Below are 15,773 nucleotides of genomic sequence, written 5' to 3' on the forward strand. Positions count from 1 at the left end.
TTCACTTGACGAGACTACTTGTCTCAGGTCAGTCTCTTTTAATCGACCGGCCATGATGTTGAGTGCGGTATCGAAGGCGGCCGCTGGTGCCCTGAGGATTGCTAAACCCTCCCTCATTCAGAATGAGGTGACGAAGGCATCATGCGCCTTCGCTGTAAACAGTGAGTATTGCATTATCAATATTTAATATTTTTTAATTCAAAGTATTAGAAGCCTCGTCGACAGATTTTTGCGAACCGCTCCTTCATCGAATAAAACATTCCTGGAATAATCAAGGACCATTTAAAATCACGATTTAAAAAATGATTAATATATATATATATATTTAAATTTGACATTTTAAATAGATAATTGAGATGTAGAGAAAAATATATTCGTCCGCGATTATATAATCGATGAAGAGATGCGGACTCTTACTCTGCAATATGGCGGCCCAAAAGTCACATTCGTTCATGTTATTCGATATTGATTCTAAATGCAATTATTTTATACTACAGAAAATTTATTGCATGTAAAATTTTTTTTTTTTTTTTTTTTTTTTTTTTACGATTATAGAAAACGCGTCATTCCTATTTATTTTTTATTCTTTGAATATTTTCTTTTAGAATGTTTTTCAATATATAATATAATATTATATTAAACAAGATTTTGCAAAAATTTTAATAGATAATAAGTTATTACAGCATTTACATACGCCAATATTTTTTATGTTATGTAATATAACATTTCTTCAAACATATATTTGGATAAAGAATATACTTGTATGTAGAATTTTTTACTTTATGATTTATTTAATTATTTTTTCATTTTATGATGAGAAAAGACGCATAATTTTTCTTTGAAGGATTTTCCCATTTTTTATTTGAATATTTTCTCAGAATATGTTTCAATATATGACAAAATTATATTAAATTACAGTATTTACATATACAAGTATATATTTTTGTTATGTAATATGTTTCTAGAATTTGTCAAGTCAATCCTCGTATTTTATTATTTAATGTTTTTTTTTCGATAAGGAGATTAAGGAAGATATTTAATCTATTGATTTAATTATATATAAAGCTTTCTTTATGTGTTATTTTACGTTTCTTTACGTGTTATTTCAAATAGAAAGAGATTACGCAGCGAAAGCTGCAGCTGCGACAAAAGGTGGTGCGCAAGGAAAGGTAGTTGCTGTCATTGGTGCTGTGGTTGATGTACAATTTGAAGATGCCCTTCCACCAATTCTTAATGCCTTGGAGGTGCAAAATCGTACACCCAGGCTGGTACTTGAGGTTGCTCAACATCTTGGAGAAAACACAGTGCGCACTATTGCCATGGATGGTAATACTTTGTGAATATTATATAATATATAAAGCTTATGAATTTTTAATATGTGTATTTCTCTAACATTAAAATGGTCAAAATACTATAATTCAAACTTATAAATGGGGCAATAATTAGACAATTTTGTATTGCTAGATTGTTTGCAGATTTCTGAGAATAGCTTTTTTTATGTAAACTCTTCCAATTAAAGTACATCATAAAATATTATAGTAAAAAAAGAAAGGAATGTTCTTTGCAGATATTCTCAGCATTCACATGTTTTCAAAAAGTCACATACGGGACTGGAATTATATAAAGGCTTTATTTCTTCCAAAACAGAAATATTAAAGCCTATTTTGTCCTATTGAATTTGATTATAAATTTCAATTTGCATTTTAGTCCTTTATGTTCCCATTATTTTCTAAAGATCAAAACGTTGATTTCTAAAGGATGAATCAGACACTTTCAGCTAATCACACTTTTTAGTAAAATTATTATTTCATTACTTCATTAGAATTATATTTATAGTACTTTCTTCCAATCATAGATTTTTTCCTGACGAGTTTATTTCAATCCATGATCTACATAAATTAAAATCCTGTAATTGAAGCATTAATTATTGTGTTTTAAATTAAAATTTAGCACAAAATTAGAACCTGTTATAAATTTCGTATTGCAGGTACGGAAGGTCTGGTACGTGGTCAAAATGTTTTCGATTCTGGATATCCTATTCGTATTCCTGTGGGAGCCGAAACTCTGGGTCGCATTATCAACGTCATTGGTGAACCCATCGACGAACGCGGACCTATCCCTACGGATAAATTGGCCGCCATTCACGCAGATGCCCCCGAATTTGTAGAGATGTCTGTCGAGCAAGAGATTCTAGTCACAGGCATTAAGGTCGTGGACTTGCTGGCTCCTTACGCAAAGGGTGGAAAGATCGGTGAGGCGATTATTGTAATGGAATTAATTTAAAAACTACAAGAAAACTTGTTTTTTTTCTTCTTGGTCGAAAATATTGAGCCAAGACCATTCGCACTATTATTAAATTATAATTTAATAAATTATAAAATATAAATTATCTTTATATTATTCACTATAGGTCTGTTCGGCGGTGCTGGAGTCGGCAAGACTGTACTCATCATGGAGCTGATCAACAATGTAGCTAAGGCTCATGGTGGTTATTCGGTATTTGCCGGTGTAGGTGAGAGGACGCGTGAGGGCAACGATCTCTACCACGAGATGATCGAGTCCGGCGTCATTTCCCTTAAAGATAAGACCTCTAAGGTAGCGCTGGTGTACGGGCAGATGAACGAGCCGCCTGGCGCTCGTGCTCGCGTAGCTCTCACCGGACTCACCGTCGCCGAATACTTCCGTGACCAGGAAGGGCAGGATGTACTGCTGTTCATTGATAACATTTTCAGATTTACCCAGGCTGGTTCCGAGGTGAGGAAAGAGATATAAAAATTTAACAAAGACCAGTGGTTGCGAGTGACACTAGCGCCATCTTGTGTCAAACATTACAAATTTACATTTTCGGGACGAAATTTTAAAAGTCAATATCCCTCCAAGGAAGCGTTTTACGAGCAAACTTCCAGATAAAATATTTGTTTATTTTGAGATCCTAAATTCGTATTTTAAGTTTGGCTATTTAATCTGAAAACACCCTGTATATCAACGCATTTTTCGAGTATCTTGTATAATACACACACACACACACATATATATATATATATATATATATATATTTCAGGTATCTGCCTTGCTAGGTCGTATTCCATCCGCTGTAGGTTACCAACCCACTTTGGCCACGGACATGGGTACCATGCAGGAACGTATTACCACAACAAAGAAGGGATCCATCACTTCTGTGCAAGCTATTTACGTGCCTGCTGATGACTTGACAGATCCCGCACCTGCCACCACCTTTGCTCACTTGGACGCTACTACTGTATTATCGCGCGCCATTGCTGAACTGGGTAACACATTGCTCCGAAAATAAAAAAATGATAGTCCAAGACCACTTGCAGCGAGACTCTGCATATTTATACGCGAATCGGATTTTTGAGAGTACCTCATACAAGGTGTCCCATAGGAAATTGCTGAAACTAATAGCAGTCATTTTTTAATGCATGCATGCAGTTATTCAGAAAACAAAAATTGTGTTGAAAATAGGAAAGGCTGCAGTTTCTAATGGATTTAAATAAAATGTTTGTATAACAGTTTATTTTATTGAAAAAAAGTAATAAAAAAGTGCTAATAATCACATATGTAAACTAATGATAAATATTTTTGAAGTGTGCACCATTTGAATTTGTACAAAATTCTGTTCTTTTACGAAAACTCGTAAAAACTTTTTCTAACATGTCATTTTTAATGTTATTGACGATCCTTTTAATAGCTGCTATTAAATTTGGCACTGTTAAAAATATTTATTGTTAGTTTATGTGATTATTAGCATTTTTTTAATTACTTTTTATCAATAAAATAAACTAGTATTAATAAAATAATCAATAAAACAAACATTTTATTTATATCTATTAAAAACTGTAGACTTTCCTCTTTTCCACACAATTTTTGTTTTTTCAATAACTACATGCATTAAAAATGACAGCTGATTAGTTTCAGCAATTTCCTATGGAACACCCTGCATTATCAGATCTCATGAAACGGCCGATCGAATTCTTAATAGGTTTATAAGCAATAGCTTGGATTTCAAATATATAAAGAAAATGTCTTTATTTTTGAAGTGTTATATAAACGGAGATATACAGGGTGGTTTACAAGGCCAATTATCTCCGAAAATAGTGGTCCTATGAAAAAAATGTTAAATACAAAAATAGGGTTCACAATAAGGCACTTGCTGGTGACCTTGACTTTGACCTATAGGTCAAATTTAGAAGTCATTTCAAGCTTAACTTAATTTTTTAAAATAGAATCCCCTATTTTCCATTGCATATTCTTGTAGTTTATCTTAAGAGTTTTCCAAAACACTATAATAAAATATTTTTTATTAAGTACTTTTTGAATTATAAAGGATTTAAAATGAACAATTTTTTGATATAAAATGTAAAATATCTTGTAAAATATTCAGTTTTTGGTAATCATTCCTTTACTTTTTTGTACAGAATAATGAGCTCAATCAATTGGTATAAAGAAAATAGTTGTTTTAAAAATGATGTATGTAATTAGCAACATATTTTTTTATATAAGGTAAAGTTTGTTTTATTCTAAAAATTGATTTAAGTCTTAGTCATCGATCTTATCAATGTTAGAATGTGTTAATGTCGCTCCTTGGTCTTAGTTAAATTTTAAGCACAACTGTATTTTTGTGATTCTTCAAGTATGGATTTATGCAGGTATTTACCCGGCCGTCGATCCTCTCGACTCTACATCTCGTATCATGGATCCTAATATTATCGGCGCGGAACATTATAATATCGCTCGTGGTGTACAGAAGATTCTTCAAGATTATAAATCGCTTCAAGATATTATTGCCATCTTGGGTATGGACGAGTTGTCGGAAGAAGACAAGCTGACGGTTGCTCGTGCACGCAAAATCCAGAGATTCTTGTCTCAGCCATTCCAGGTAAAAATAAAATATATCATATAAAAAAGTCAATAAACAAACATTTTCAATAAATTCTAAAATCAAATGAGAAATATTTTTATCGGCTCTCAATATTAAGAATAACATATGATATTTTAAATCGGCCAATAGAGCCCAAGCACGAAAAATTAATTCTTCGGAACTGTATCTTTTGGTTTGAGATTAAATTCTAAAATGTTAATTTTTTTATAGCAAATGTTTCAGATAAAATTTACTTGATTCTTCAGAAAAACATTCTGTAATTTCTCGATTTATTCCAAGATGCTTGCAATATTTTAAATTTATTTATTTATTTTTTTATAACAAAATATTTTTTATAAGTCAATTTTTCTCTTTTTTACACATCAAAGTATGGAGGTGGAGTTATCAAAAATAATAAATAATTTCAAATATTCTAAAGTTGTTTTAATATACATATATTACAAATATAAAATATTTTGTAAATTAACTTGCCGATTATCTTAATATTTTTATATATAAAATAATAAAGACTTAATTTGTATAAAAAGCATATAAATCCATTTAAAAAAAGTGATTTTTTGGAAATTAAAATAAAATAAAAAATAAAATTTTGAAAATATCTAAACCTGAAACAGAATGCTTGCTCTCTTGAAATTAAGCAACTTTTATCTGAAATATTTCTATGTAAATTGCATATTTTAAATTAATATTTTTGTAATTGGTAATCTTTTATTGTGTGTTTAATATAATTCTTTTGTACCAGAATTCTTATTAATTAACTTTTAAAACAATAGCATTAAATATATTTATTATACTTTTATTATTTAAAAAATGGTAATAATTCAATCGACCAACTCTGGCAAATAAGTAATTTTATTGAATATTCACAACGTTTCGGCCGTGGTTTTCGGCCCTTATCAAGTGCTATAATATAATATTAACAATTATTAGAAAAATAAATATAAAAATAAAATCTATAGAAACTTTCACACGTTAATACGCAAACATATCTATGTTCTTAAATCAAAGTAAATCACAACTTTTTTAAAAAACAAAAATTCGAGCTTAGAATCTGACATCATATAATAACATGATAGTATGAAACGGAATAACTATGTTATCGTGTCGATTTCGAGGTCCCTATATACTCACTATTTTGATCAAACTAAACGATCTTTATTAGTTTTTCATAAACATTTAGATTATCCGTGTCTTTCTGCAAATTAATTATAGTATCGTCTTTATGTAGCCCGTTATATAATTTGTCGAACTACATCCATAATATACTTATTAATTCTATTAGAAAACCGAGATTGTTTATTAAAGATGGTTGGTCCTTTGCCGAGAATATTAAGAACAAAGTAATTAATGACGATGAAGTACTAATATCATTAGATGTTACTTTCTTATTTACGAATATCCCCGAAAGAATTAGTAATTAGCGGAGTAAAAAAGCGTTGGATGGACATCTCAATCAACACGAAATTCATTTTTTCCCAATTTTTATATGTGATTGAGTTCATTATGGATTCGACAAGTTTTGTTTTTAACGGACGGTACTATGAACAGATTTTTGGTAGTCCTATGGGGTCTCCGCTCTTACCCATATTAGCGGATATGGTGATGGACGACTTAGGGAGGACGGATTTCCTGGAAAGGTTGAGTTTCAAAACTTCGCTGTTTTACAGATATGTGGATGATATTTTCACGATCATCCCATTGAGGGGTGTTGATGAAATTGTGTCGTCTTTTAATGATTACTATTCGAGATTAAAATTTACGCATGAAATTGAAAGTGATAACGCGATTAATTTTTTGAACACTACTGTGATCAGACATAATGGTAGATTGTTAACTGATTGGTTTATGAAATCCACTTGCTCGGGTAGATATATTAATTATTATTCTAATCATCCCTTTAAATACAAAAAAATACCATTTTTAGTCTTGTTGATCATGCAATTTTATTATCGGACGACTGTTTTCATCAAAAGAACATCTCTAAAGTAAAATCGATATTGACGAATAATTGTTTTCCATCGGATATTATTAATAAGTTTGTGAATAACAGGTTAAAATTGCTTAAGACACGAAATAATGACGATCGCAATGTGGATAACGATAATTCAGTTAGTAAAAAATTTGACCGTATTATACAATTACCGTATGTCAAAGAACTTAGTGAGGATGTTTCGAGATTATTACGATTTACTGGCATGCAAAGCGTTTACTGCATACCGAAAAAATTAAATACATTAATTAGACGTGTCAAAGATCCTTTACCTTTAGAAGAAAAAACAGTAGTATATAAAATTAATTGCACAAATTATTCCTCATCATATATTGGTCAAACTAAACGACAATTAGGCACACGCATAAAAGAACATTTTAATAACATTAAGGTACACAATAGTAATTATTCAGTCATTAGTAATCATAAATTGGATAATGGTCATGATTTCGATTGGTCTGCTCCAGAAATTTTATATCATGAGAAATACGTAAGTAAACGAGAAATCGTGGAGATGTTTTTTATCAAAAAATTTGACAACACAATTAATTTGCAGAAAGTCACGGATAATCTAAATAATGTTGATGAAAAACTAATAAAGGTCGTCTAGTTTGAACAAAATAGTGAGTATATAGGGACCTCGAAATCGACACGATAACATAGTTATTTTGTTTCATACTATCATGTTATATAATGTCAGATTCTAAGCTCGAATTTTTGTTTTTTAAAAAAGTTGTAATTTATTTTGATTTAAGAACATAGGTATGTTTGCGTATTAACGTGTGAAAGTTTCTATAGATTTTATTATTTTTATATTTATTTTTCTAATAATTGTTAATATTATATTATAGCACTTGATAAGGGCCGAAACCCATGGCCGAAACGTTGTGAATATTCAATAAAATTACTTATTTGCCAGAATTGGTTGATTGAATTATTACCATTTTTTAATTATCATCTGGTGACTTCATAGTTTCATATCATTTATTATTTAATATATTTAATATATTTAATTTATTATACATTATTTAATATAGTATATTAAAAAGAAATCAATTGTATTATTCCAGGTCGCCGAGGTGTTTACTGGTCATGCCGGTAAATTAGTACCATTACAGGAAACCATCAAAGGATTCCAAAAAATATTGGGCGGAGAATTGGATCACCTACCGGAAGTAGCATTTTACATGGTCGGTCCGATCGAGGAAGTAGTAGCAAAAGCAGAATCATTGGCGAAACAATAAATTAACTCACATTTATCGTAAAAGTATTGTTAAAGATTTATTCAATCATCATTCTTTTGAGGAAGCAACCTTTTAAAATTTGCAATCCTTATTCTTTTTGTTATGTTACAGTTTCTCAAAATGAGACTTTTAAATTATAAAAATACTGAAAAGTACTTAGATGAAAACAAAATATTAAGTACAATTTATTTTTGCAAAATTTAACACTAAATTATTATTGCAATAGATTAATTAAAAAATATAGTTTGTTTATTTCGAATTAGATTAATTAAAATACTGCCAGAATTATGTAAACACTCATAAAAGTTATTTTACCTTATATCTTTTGCTACAAAAACAATGAAATTATTAGTAATCAGAAATAATGAATGTAATCAATCAGGATGCATATTTACATATTATTTCTGGACCTACTTCATAGATTAAATCAGTAATCATGTTACTGCTAATTAACGTATAACAAAATTACAGTGTTATGCTAATAAAAGTTTTACAAAAACATAATTTGTAGTATAACATTTATTATACTATTAAATCTTAAAGTTTAAAAAAAAATAATTCGACATAACTAAAAATTATATACATTTAAATTTAAAATATGATATATAGAATGATTCAGAATAAATTTAAAGATTTTGACAGATTGGAGATTGTTTTGAATAAAAAAGTCATACGAATATAGGTTCTCGATATTTACATAGTTATAGGAATTTAAAAATTGCTCGAGAACAGAATTTTTTTGTTATAATGGCATTTTTTTAAATCAAATGACTTCATATATTGTCAAAGTTTTTTACACTATTCTGAATCACCCTGTATATATTATAAATTACAATTACAATTAAATTCTAGGATGATAAATGGCATGTAATTATTGGTTATTTTAATCTGCATGCTTTATTCAAATTTGATATAAAAAACTGTACACATCAAACATTGTTTTCATATCATAGACTTTATTATAAAAATTATTAAATATATTTTTTATGAATTAATATTAAAAATATTGAATTTTAGTTGAAAATATTTGTCATTTTGTAATCACATATAAATATTTGTACATACTTATACATATAAGACATTTATTTCAAGAATAAATTAATATAATAAATCAATAACAGTTATGAAAAAATTAATATATGTTTTAAATATTCTTTTTCTAAAATTGAAAAATACAACAAGATATATTAATGTTATATACTTCTATATACTACATATGTATATATATTTAAAATGCTCGAATGTATATTATTTTTAAAAATTGTTTTTTGATGCCTATTTATATTGAACTATTAATTATTCAAACTTAAGTTTCTAATATGACAAATTAATTATGTTGCACATATATAGTATTTATTCATTATGTATCATTTGTTTCATATATAGTCGAGAAAATAATAAGAATAATTTCTTAGTTTTAAATCTTTATTAACAGAAAAATATATTTTACCAAAATAAATATATGTGAATTGTTTCTCCGAGAATCATTCTGCGGGTACGTGATGCTCATATGTATCAAATGCTCGGTGTAAATTGGGCCAATGTCAGGCAAGTGCAGGCAAGAATTATAGCTATCTTTGTATCAAGACCGAGAAATAAAAATAAGCAGAAATTAAACTAAAATATTTGTGCAACAATATGACTATAAATACATATATTATTTACAATATATTTTATATAATAATGTATTTAAGATTTTGTTTTCGAAAATTTTATAAAATTAAATTTTTTAAATGTTTTATTTTTAATTAACTATTTTATTATTTTTAGTACAAATTATTTTTATTACACTATATTATTGTTTTATTTAATTTTATTTTTTCAATAAAAATTGTTTTTTAATGCAAATAGTTTTATTTTATTTTGATTTTTTTGTTAACCAAATATATCTTCTAATCAATCATATTAATGTATGAATTGTAATAATAATAAATAATAATGTATAACTAATTAAATAGAATATCTAATTATTTAAAATTAATAAATTTTTTAGATTTAAATTAGGATAACATATAATTTTAATAAACGTTAAATAAATACTATTCGATAAAATATTTATATTTGTAAATATATTTATAATAAAATATTCGTAATAAATACAATATAAGTCAAACAAAGACTTTATAGATTATGACGAATAAATAAAATCAAATAAATAAAAAATAAAAATACAGGAAATAAATATATTAATTAACTTAAATATTATGTCATAATGACGTTCAGAGATGTCAAATGGGTATCCTGATTTATTTGAAATAAAAAATGCAAAATAATAGAAATTTTTCATTTTAAACTGCAAAATGCTTTTTTAGACATCCATTTATGTAATAACTTAAATATTATGATACATATCATAATGACGCTTAGAGATATGCCAAATAGGTGTTCATTTGCAATAAAAAATGCAAAATAATTAGAATTTTTTTATTTAAAACTGCAAAATGCTTTTTAAACATTTATGCAATAGAAAATGAAAAATAGATATTTTAAACATTATTTTTAAAAATTATTTTTTAAAATAAAGAATTTTTTAAATATTTCTTACATTTTCATATTTATTTATATTTAAATTTTTACAATTTTATTACTTATATTTCTTTGTTACCATACCCACTATTTTTTTATACTTTCTATTTTTTTTAATATTAATTTGAATTATGTACATTAACATATAAAATTATAATAATTTGTTTGCCTATATTTTGTTTAGAGATATTCAGTTTTTTTAAAGATTTAAGATGATATTTTGATTACAATGCTTTTTAGAAGTGAAATGCGATTTCAAAAAACAAATTTTTCAAAGAGATAATTCCTGCTCATTTTGCTTCTACAAGGTTTCATAATTAAAACCAATGGACGTAATAACAATATAGTGGCACTACCATTGCGTTAATTGTATATGCATATTAATTGATATCTCGCATAATTTTTAATTTGCAAGAAAAGTGCATTATTTGCAATAATAAATGGGAAATAAAAATTATTTAAATAAAATTGTAAAATAATTTCTAAAAAATATTTTAAATGCAAAATACAAAAATACAAACCTAAATAGTACAAGACATCCTCAAGATCCTTATCCTGAAAATGTCCAGGATAGTCCAGGGTAGGATGTTTTAAGATATTATATTATAATATATTTTATGAAAATTTAATATCCATATATGATTATTTTTGTTAAACAATAAGTTATATGCTATGACACAATCTAAAATTGTTTTATTTTCAAATTTTTTAATTTTGATAACTATCTCGAACATATGTATTTTTTTGAAAAAACTTCAAGAATACGAAAAACTAGTATAACAATAATAGTTCTTCAATAATACATTATCGAAGAATTATATTGTTATATTAGTAATTTTTTCATATTTTTATACTTTTTTGTATAGGTAAACATTTTCCGATATAAAAATCAGTATAAATAGATCCTTTTCATATTCTATAAAAGTCTTTGGAATATCCTACACAATATCCTGAAGATGATTCAAGGATAAAAAATGAGCGATTATTTGCTCTTTCTTAGGACATCCGGAGGAGGTTTTAGGATTAAAATAGGATATCCTGAGGATATCCTATTTTGTTATATTCATATTGGATGTTCTTTAGATTTCCAGCAGACACCCATGTGCTGTCTGGAAAGACTATTTAAAAAAAAATTTTTTTTTTAATATTATCGATAAATTGCAAATATTGGCTTGTAATTTAATAAGATATTTATTGTTCTGCTGCGAGAGAGTTATAATATCTTTAGCTTTTCAAATCTTAAATAAACAAAAACCTTCACATTTCTCGAGTAATAAAATATTTATTAAATATATATATATATATATATATATATAATTTCTTCTGTGTGTTTCAACGTAATTGCCCAGACAACACAGAATATTTATAATAATTATTTTAATATTTTATAAATATTTTATAAATGTTTTTGAAGTCTTAGATTCAATAGATCATAAATATTGATTATAAATATCAGAAAATATTTACAATAAATATTATGGTAAATATTATACATATATATTTTTTAAATCATTATGATATAGATTTTTAAAAATTTATATTTTCTTTAATAAATACTCAGTAAGAAATCATGAGTTAAAAAGACATAATCAACAATTTTTTAATTAGAACGATCGGTTGATATAGTCTAATTTAAAATTTGATTGATTGAAGTTTTTGTGTTTTTCAAACTCTATTAACTATTTATAAAAAATTAAAAATGTGTAAAAAATGTTTATAAGCAACTTATTAGATATTTATTTTAAAATAGAATATAAAATTATAACATACACTGTGAATATACTTAGGCAACAAAGTAGTTTGACAAATAAATTTACGTACACATCGATATATACGTAAATTTATTTGTTAAAAGATATTCTATTGCAGAATGTAGATCAAAAATAGAAATAATTTTATGATATTTTTAATTTTATTAATTTCCGTTTTTGCGAGCCTTATATAATTCTCACGACAAAAATCAAATACATAAAATCTAATAAATAATAAGAAGTTTCAATGAAAAAAATACTTAATTGTAGTGTCTTAAAAAGCTCTCGAGGTAAGCAACACAATTATGTAATAAAAAATAGGGGTTTCCATTTAAGATTTCAAAGTTGACTTTCACAGTGTCCTTCAAGGTCACATGAAGGTCATATTAATATAACCACATAATAGACTATTTTTTATTTTTTAACACTTTTATATTTAACATTTTCTTTCATAGTCATTATTTTTCAAAATATTTGACTATTACGGAATTTTTGCCATCACTGTATAGGCGAGAAAATTATTATACCATTTATTTTTTAACGGCAGAGATAAGGGCTGTAACTTGCAGAATATGTTATGGGCATCACCCACAAAAACGGTGAAACAGCTGAAGATCTTTCCTTGTGAGTATTTATTAAAGAAAATAAATTTTAAAAAATCTGTATTATAATGATTTGATAAATATATTTATAATATTTACCATAATATTTATCGTAAATATTTTCTGATTGATGTATGAAATTGACAGATAAAATATTTTTTGATCATTATTTATAATAAATATTTATGATCTATTGAATCTAAGCCTCCAAAAACATTTATAAAATATTTATGATAAATATTTATAGAATATTAAAATAATTATTATAAATATTCTATAAATATTTTATAAATATTTTGTGCTGTCTGGATTCTCTGTCGAAATATATATATATATATATATATATATATATATATATATAATATATATGTATATATAATCACGTAGATATTTGAGAATCGCCAGACAGAATTTAAAAAAGGTAAAATTCTCTCGACCGTACTGGCAAATATTATTTATTTAATCACAACGTTTCGACCCTTCTTTGAGTCCTTATCAAGTGATTTGTAAAAATAAAAATAAAATTATAATTTTAAGATGTCAAGAACGAACATAGTGTCGGTTTGACAACACATCAAGACTCTTAGACGAGTTATTGGAGACTGATTAAATAGAATTAGTTTTTGAATTGTTGAAGTATTAAAAAAAAAAAATTAAATTAAATATAGATGTAGGTAATGTGAATAAAAATGTAAAATAAATAAATTAATTGAATAAAAGTAAATTTTATTAATTGTACCTTTTGTATCAGGGATTATTAAATTTTGTTGTTTATTGAATAATTTAAATTTCTCGAAATAAAATGAGTTAAATGAAATATTAAAGTTAATGTATAAATGTCTCCAATAACTTGTCTAAGAGTCTTGACGTGTTGTCAAACCGACACTATGTTCGTTCTTGACATCTTAAAATTATAATTTTATTTTTATTTTTACAAATTACTTGATAAGAACTCAAAGAAGGGTCGAAACGTTGTGATTGAATAAATAATATTTGCCAGTACGGTCGAGAGAAGAATTTTACCTTTTTTATATATATAATCCTACAACTTTAATTTAAACGTTTTTTTTCGTAATCCTATAACTTTTATTTAAATTTCTCGCTTTTATTTAAATATTTTTATTGCGCTTAATTTCAAATATTTGCCCGGAAAAGTTAAAATATATGATAACAAAAAGCACTTCTATATACTTCTATTTTGCCTCAATAGAGGTGAATATTTCATGAAACACAAAAAAAAGAAGAATAAAAAAAAACCTTTTTACACAATTGTTTTCGCGATGCGTGTGCGTGAGCATCGTTCTACTTTTACGATACGTGCAACGACGTGCAATGTGCAATATACTATATATATTCGCACGCGTATATATATATGCGTGTTACGCAACTTCTTGTAGGCGTTGACCGCCGCGCTATTCAAAAAGCGAATAAATTACAAACCTGAGAGAGTCGCGAGAATTGTACCTGCTATTTAATCCAGTTTTGATTCGCACAATGTGCTGTATTTAGTCAAATTGAATAGTATGCGGAGATCTGAAATATAGTGTTTTCTGAGAAAGAGAATACCGCTTATTAACGTTGGGTAATGCACACGGTCTTATTTACAGGATGATGATGAATTAAAACCGCGAGAGAAAAACGAGGCGTATGATGACTCATTCGAAAAGCGAATGGAACATTCCATCTGTGCAGCATCGTAAGATGTACATATACATATATTGCCTGGGTAATAAGTATAGTTAATTATAGTTAAAAGTTAAAAAGAGTTAAAATGTTAATAACTTTTAACTTAGCTTAGTTAATTTAAAATGTATTAATTTTTAACTTCAACTAGTTATTTTTTACCTCAAACTTAATAATTTTTTTCCTAAATTAAATTTTTTTATTTCAAAGTACTATTATTGTTTTTTTTATAAAAATTATAAACGTATTATTTTTAAATTAAATAAGTATTATTAATTTTTATGTTAATTATTGTCATCAATTGTAATTACAAAAAAATATATTTCTATATAAAAATCAAAATTTCTTTGTTATTTGTTGTTATCAATTTTAAAAGAATTAACAAACAAAATTCTAATTTAATATAAATAATGTTTTTAAAAATTGACTTTTGATTAACTTTGATTAACTTTGATTAACTTCAGTTAATTTAATTTTAACTGAGTTAATTTTTTGTTTATGTAACTTTTAACTTAAATAACTAAATTAATTTTATAAAGGAACTATAACTTTAACTTAATTTAGTTTACAAAATTATTAACTTACCCAACTCTGATATTTACTGATACCAATGGAATAAATATAAGAGAACACATATATTATATGAAATAAATACTTTTTATTCGAATTTTGTCTTTATTGATATTTTTGTTATTAATAATAATTATATAATAACAATAATAAATATAGTAATAATAAATGGATATTATCTTATTATATATACATATATACACGCATACATAATATATAAATATACATATATGTATATATACATATATATACATATATATTATATTAACAAATATTTTATACACAAAAATGTAACATGAAATAACGTGTTTATTTGAGTATAGAAGTTGTTTAATGTAGGACTAGGTTTAAAGATAGAGATGGAAAAAGAGTAAAAAAAGCAAAGAAGAAAATAAGAAAATCGGTCAAAGAGCCAACGCGTGCAAAAATTAATTCTTTTCGCGAATTTTTTAAACTTGACAGATTGCCAAGATTTAATTAAGTTTAAAAAATTTGCGAAAAGAATTA

General features: G+C 26.0%; 1 protein-coding gene across 1 annotated transcript; it reads left to right on the plus strand.

Annotated features, from left to right (window-relative positions):
• On the plus strand, positions 1 to 8,638 carry ATPsynbeta (ATP synthase, beta subunit). Its single transcript, XM_029310894.2, has 7 exons — positions 1 to 161; positions 1,114 to 1,326; positions 1,988 to 2,251; positions 2,411 to 2,754; positions 3,062 to 3,287; positions 4,668 to 4,897; positions 7,961 to 8,638. Exons 1-7 carry the CDS (start codon positions 53 to 55, stop codon positions 8,132 to 8,134), a joined length of 1,560 nt encoding a protein of 519 aa, XP_029166727.1. The 5' UTR covers positions 1 to 52; the 3' UTR covers positions 8,135 to 8,638.
• Positions 8,639 to 15,773: the final 7,135 nt, after the last annotated feature.

This window comes from Nylanderia fulva, unplaced genomic scaffold, assembly GCF_048542155.1.
Source record: "Nylanderia fulva isolate GAGA-0341 unplaced genomic scaffold, ASM4854215v1 Scaffold198, whole genome shotgun sequence".
Classification (NCBI taxonomy): domain Eukaryota; kingdom Metazoa; phylum Arthropoda; class Insecta; order Hymenoptera; family Formicidae; genus Nylanderia; species Nylanderia fulva.

Coding starts and splice junctions, on each gene's coding strand:
- ATPsynbeta (XM_029310894.2), top strand. CDS start 53: ATGATGTTGAGTGCGGTATCGAAGGCGGCCGCTGGTGCCCTGAGGATT. Junction 2,252..2,410: donor CGCAAAGGGTGGAAAGATCG/GTGAGGCGATTA, acceptor TATTCACTATAG/GTCTGTTCGGCGGTGCTGGA. Junction 3,288..4,667: donor GCGCGCCATTGCTGAACTGG/GTAACACATTGC, acceptor GGATTTATGCAG/GTATTTACCCGGCCGTCGAT.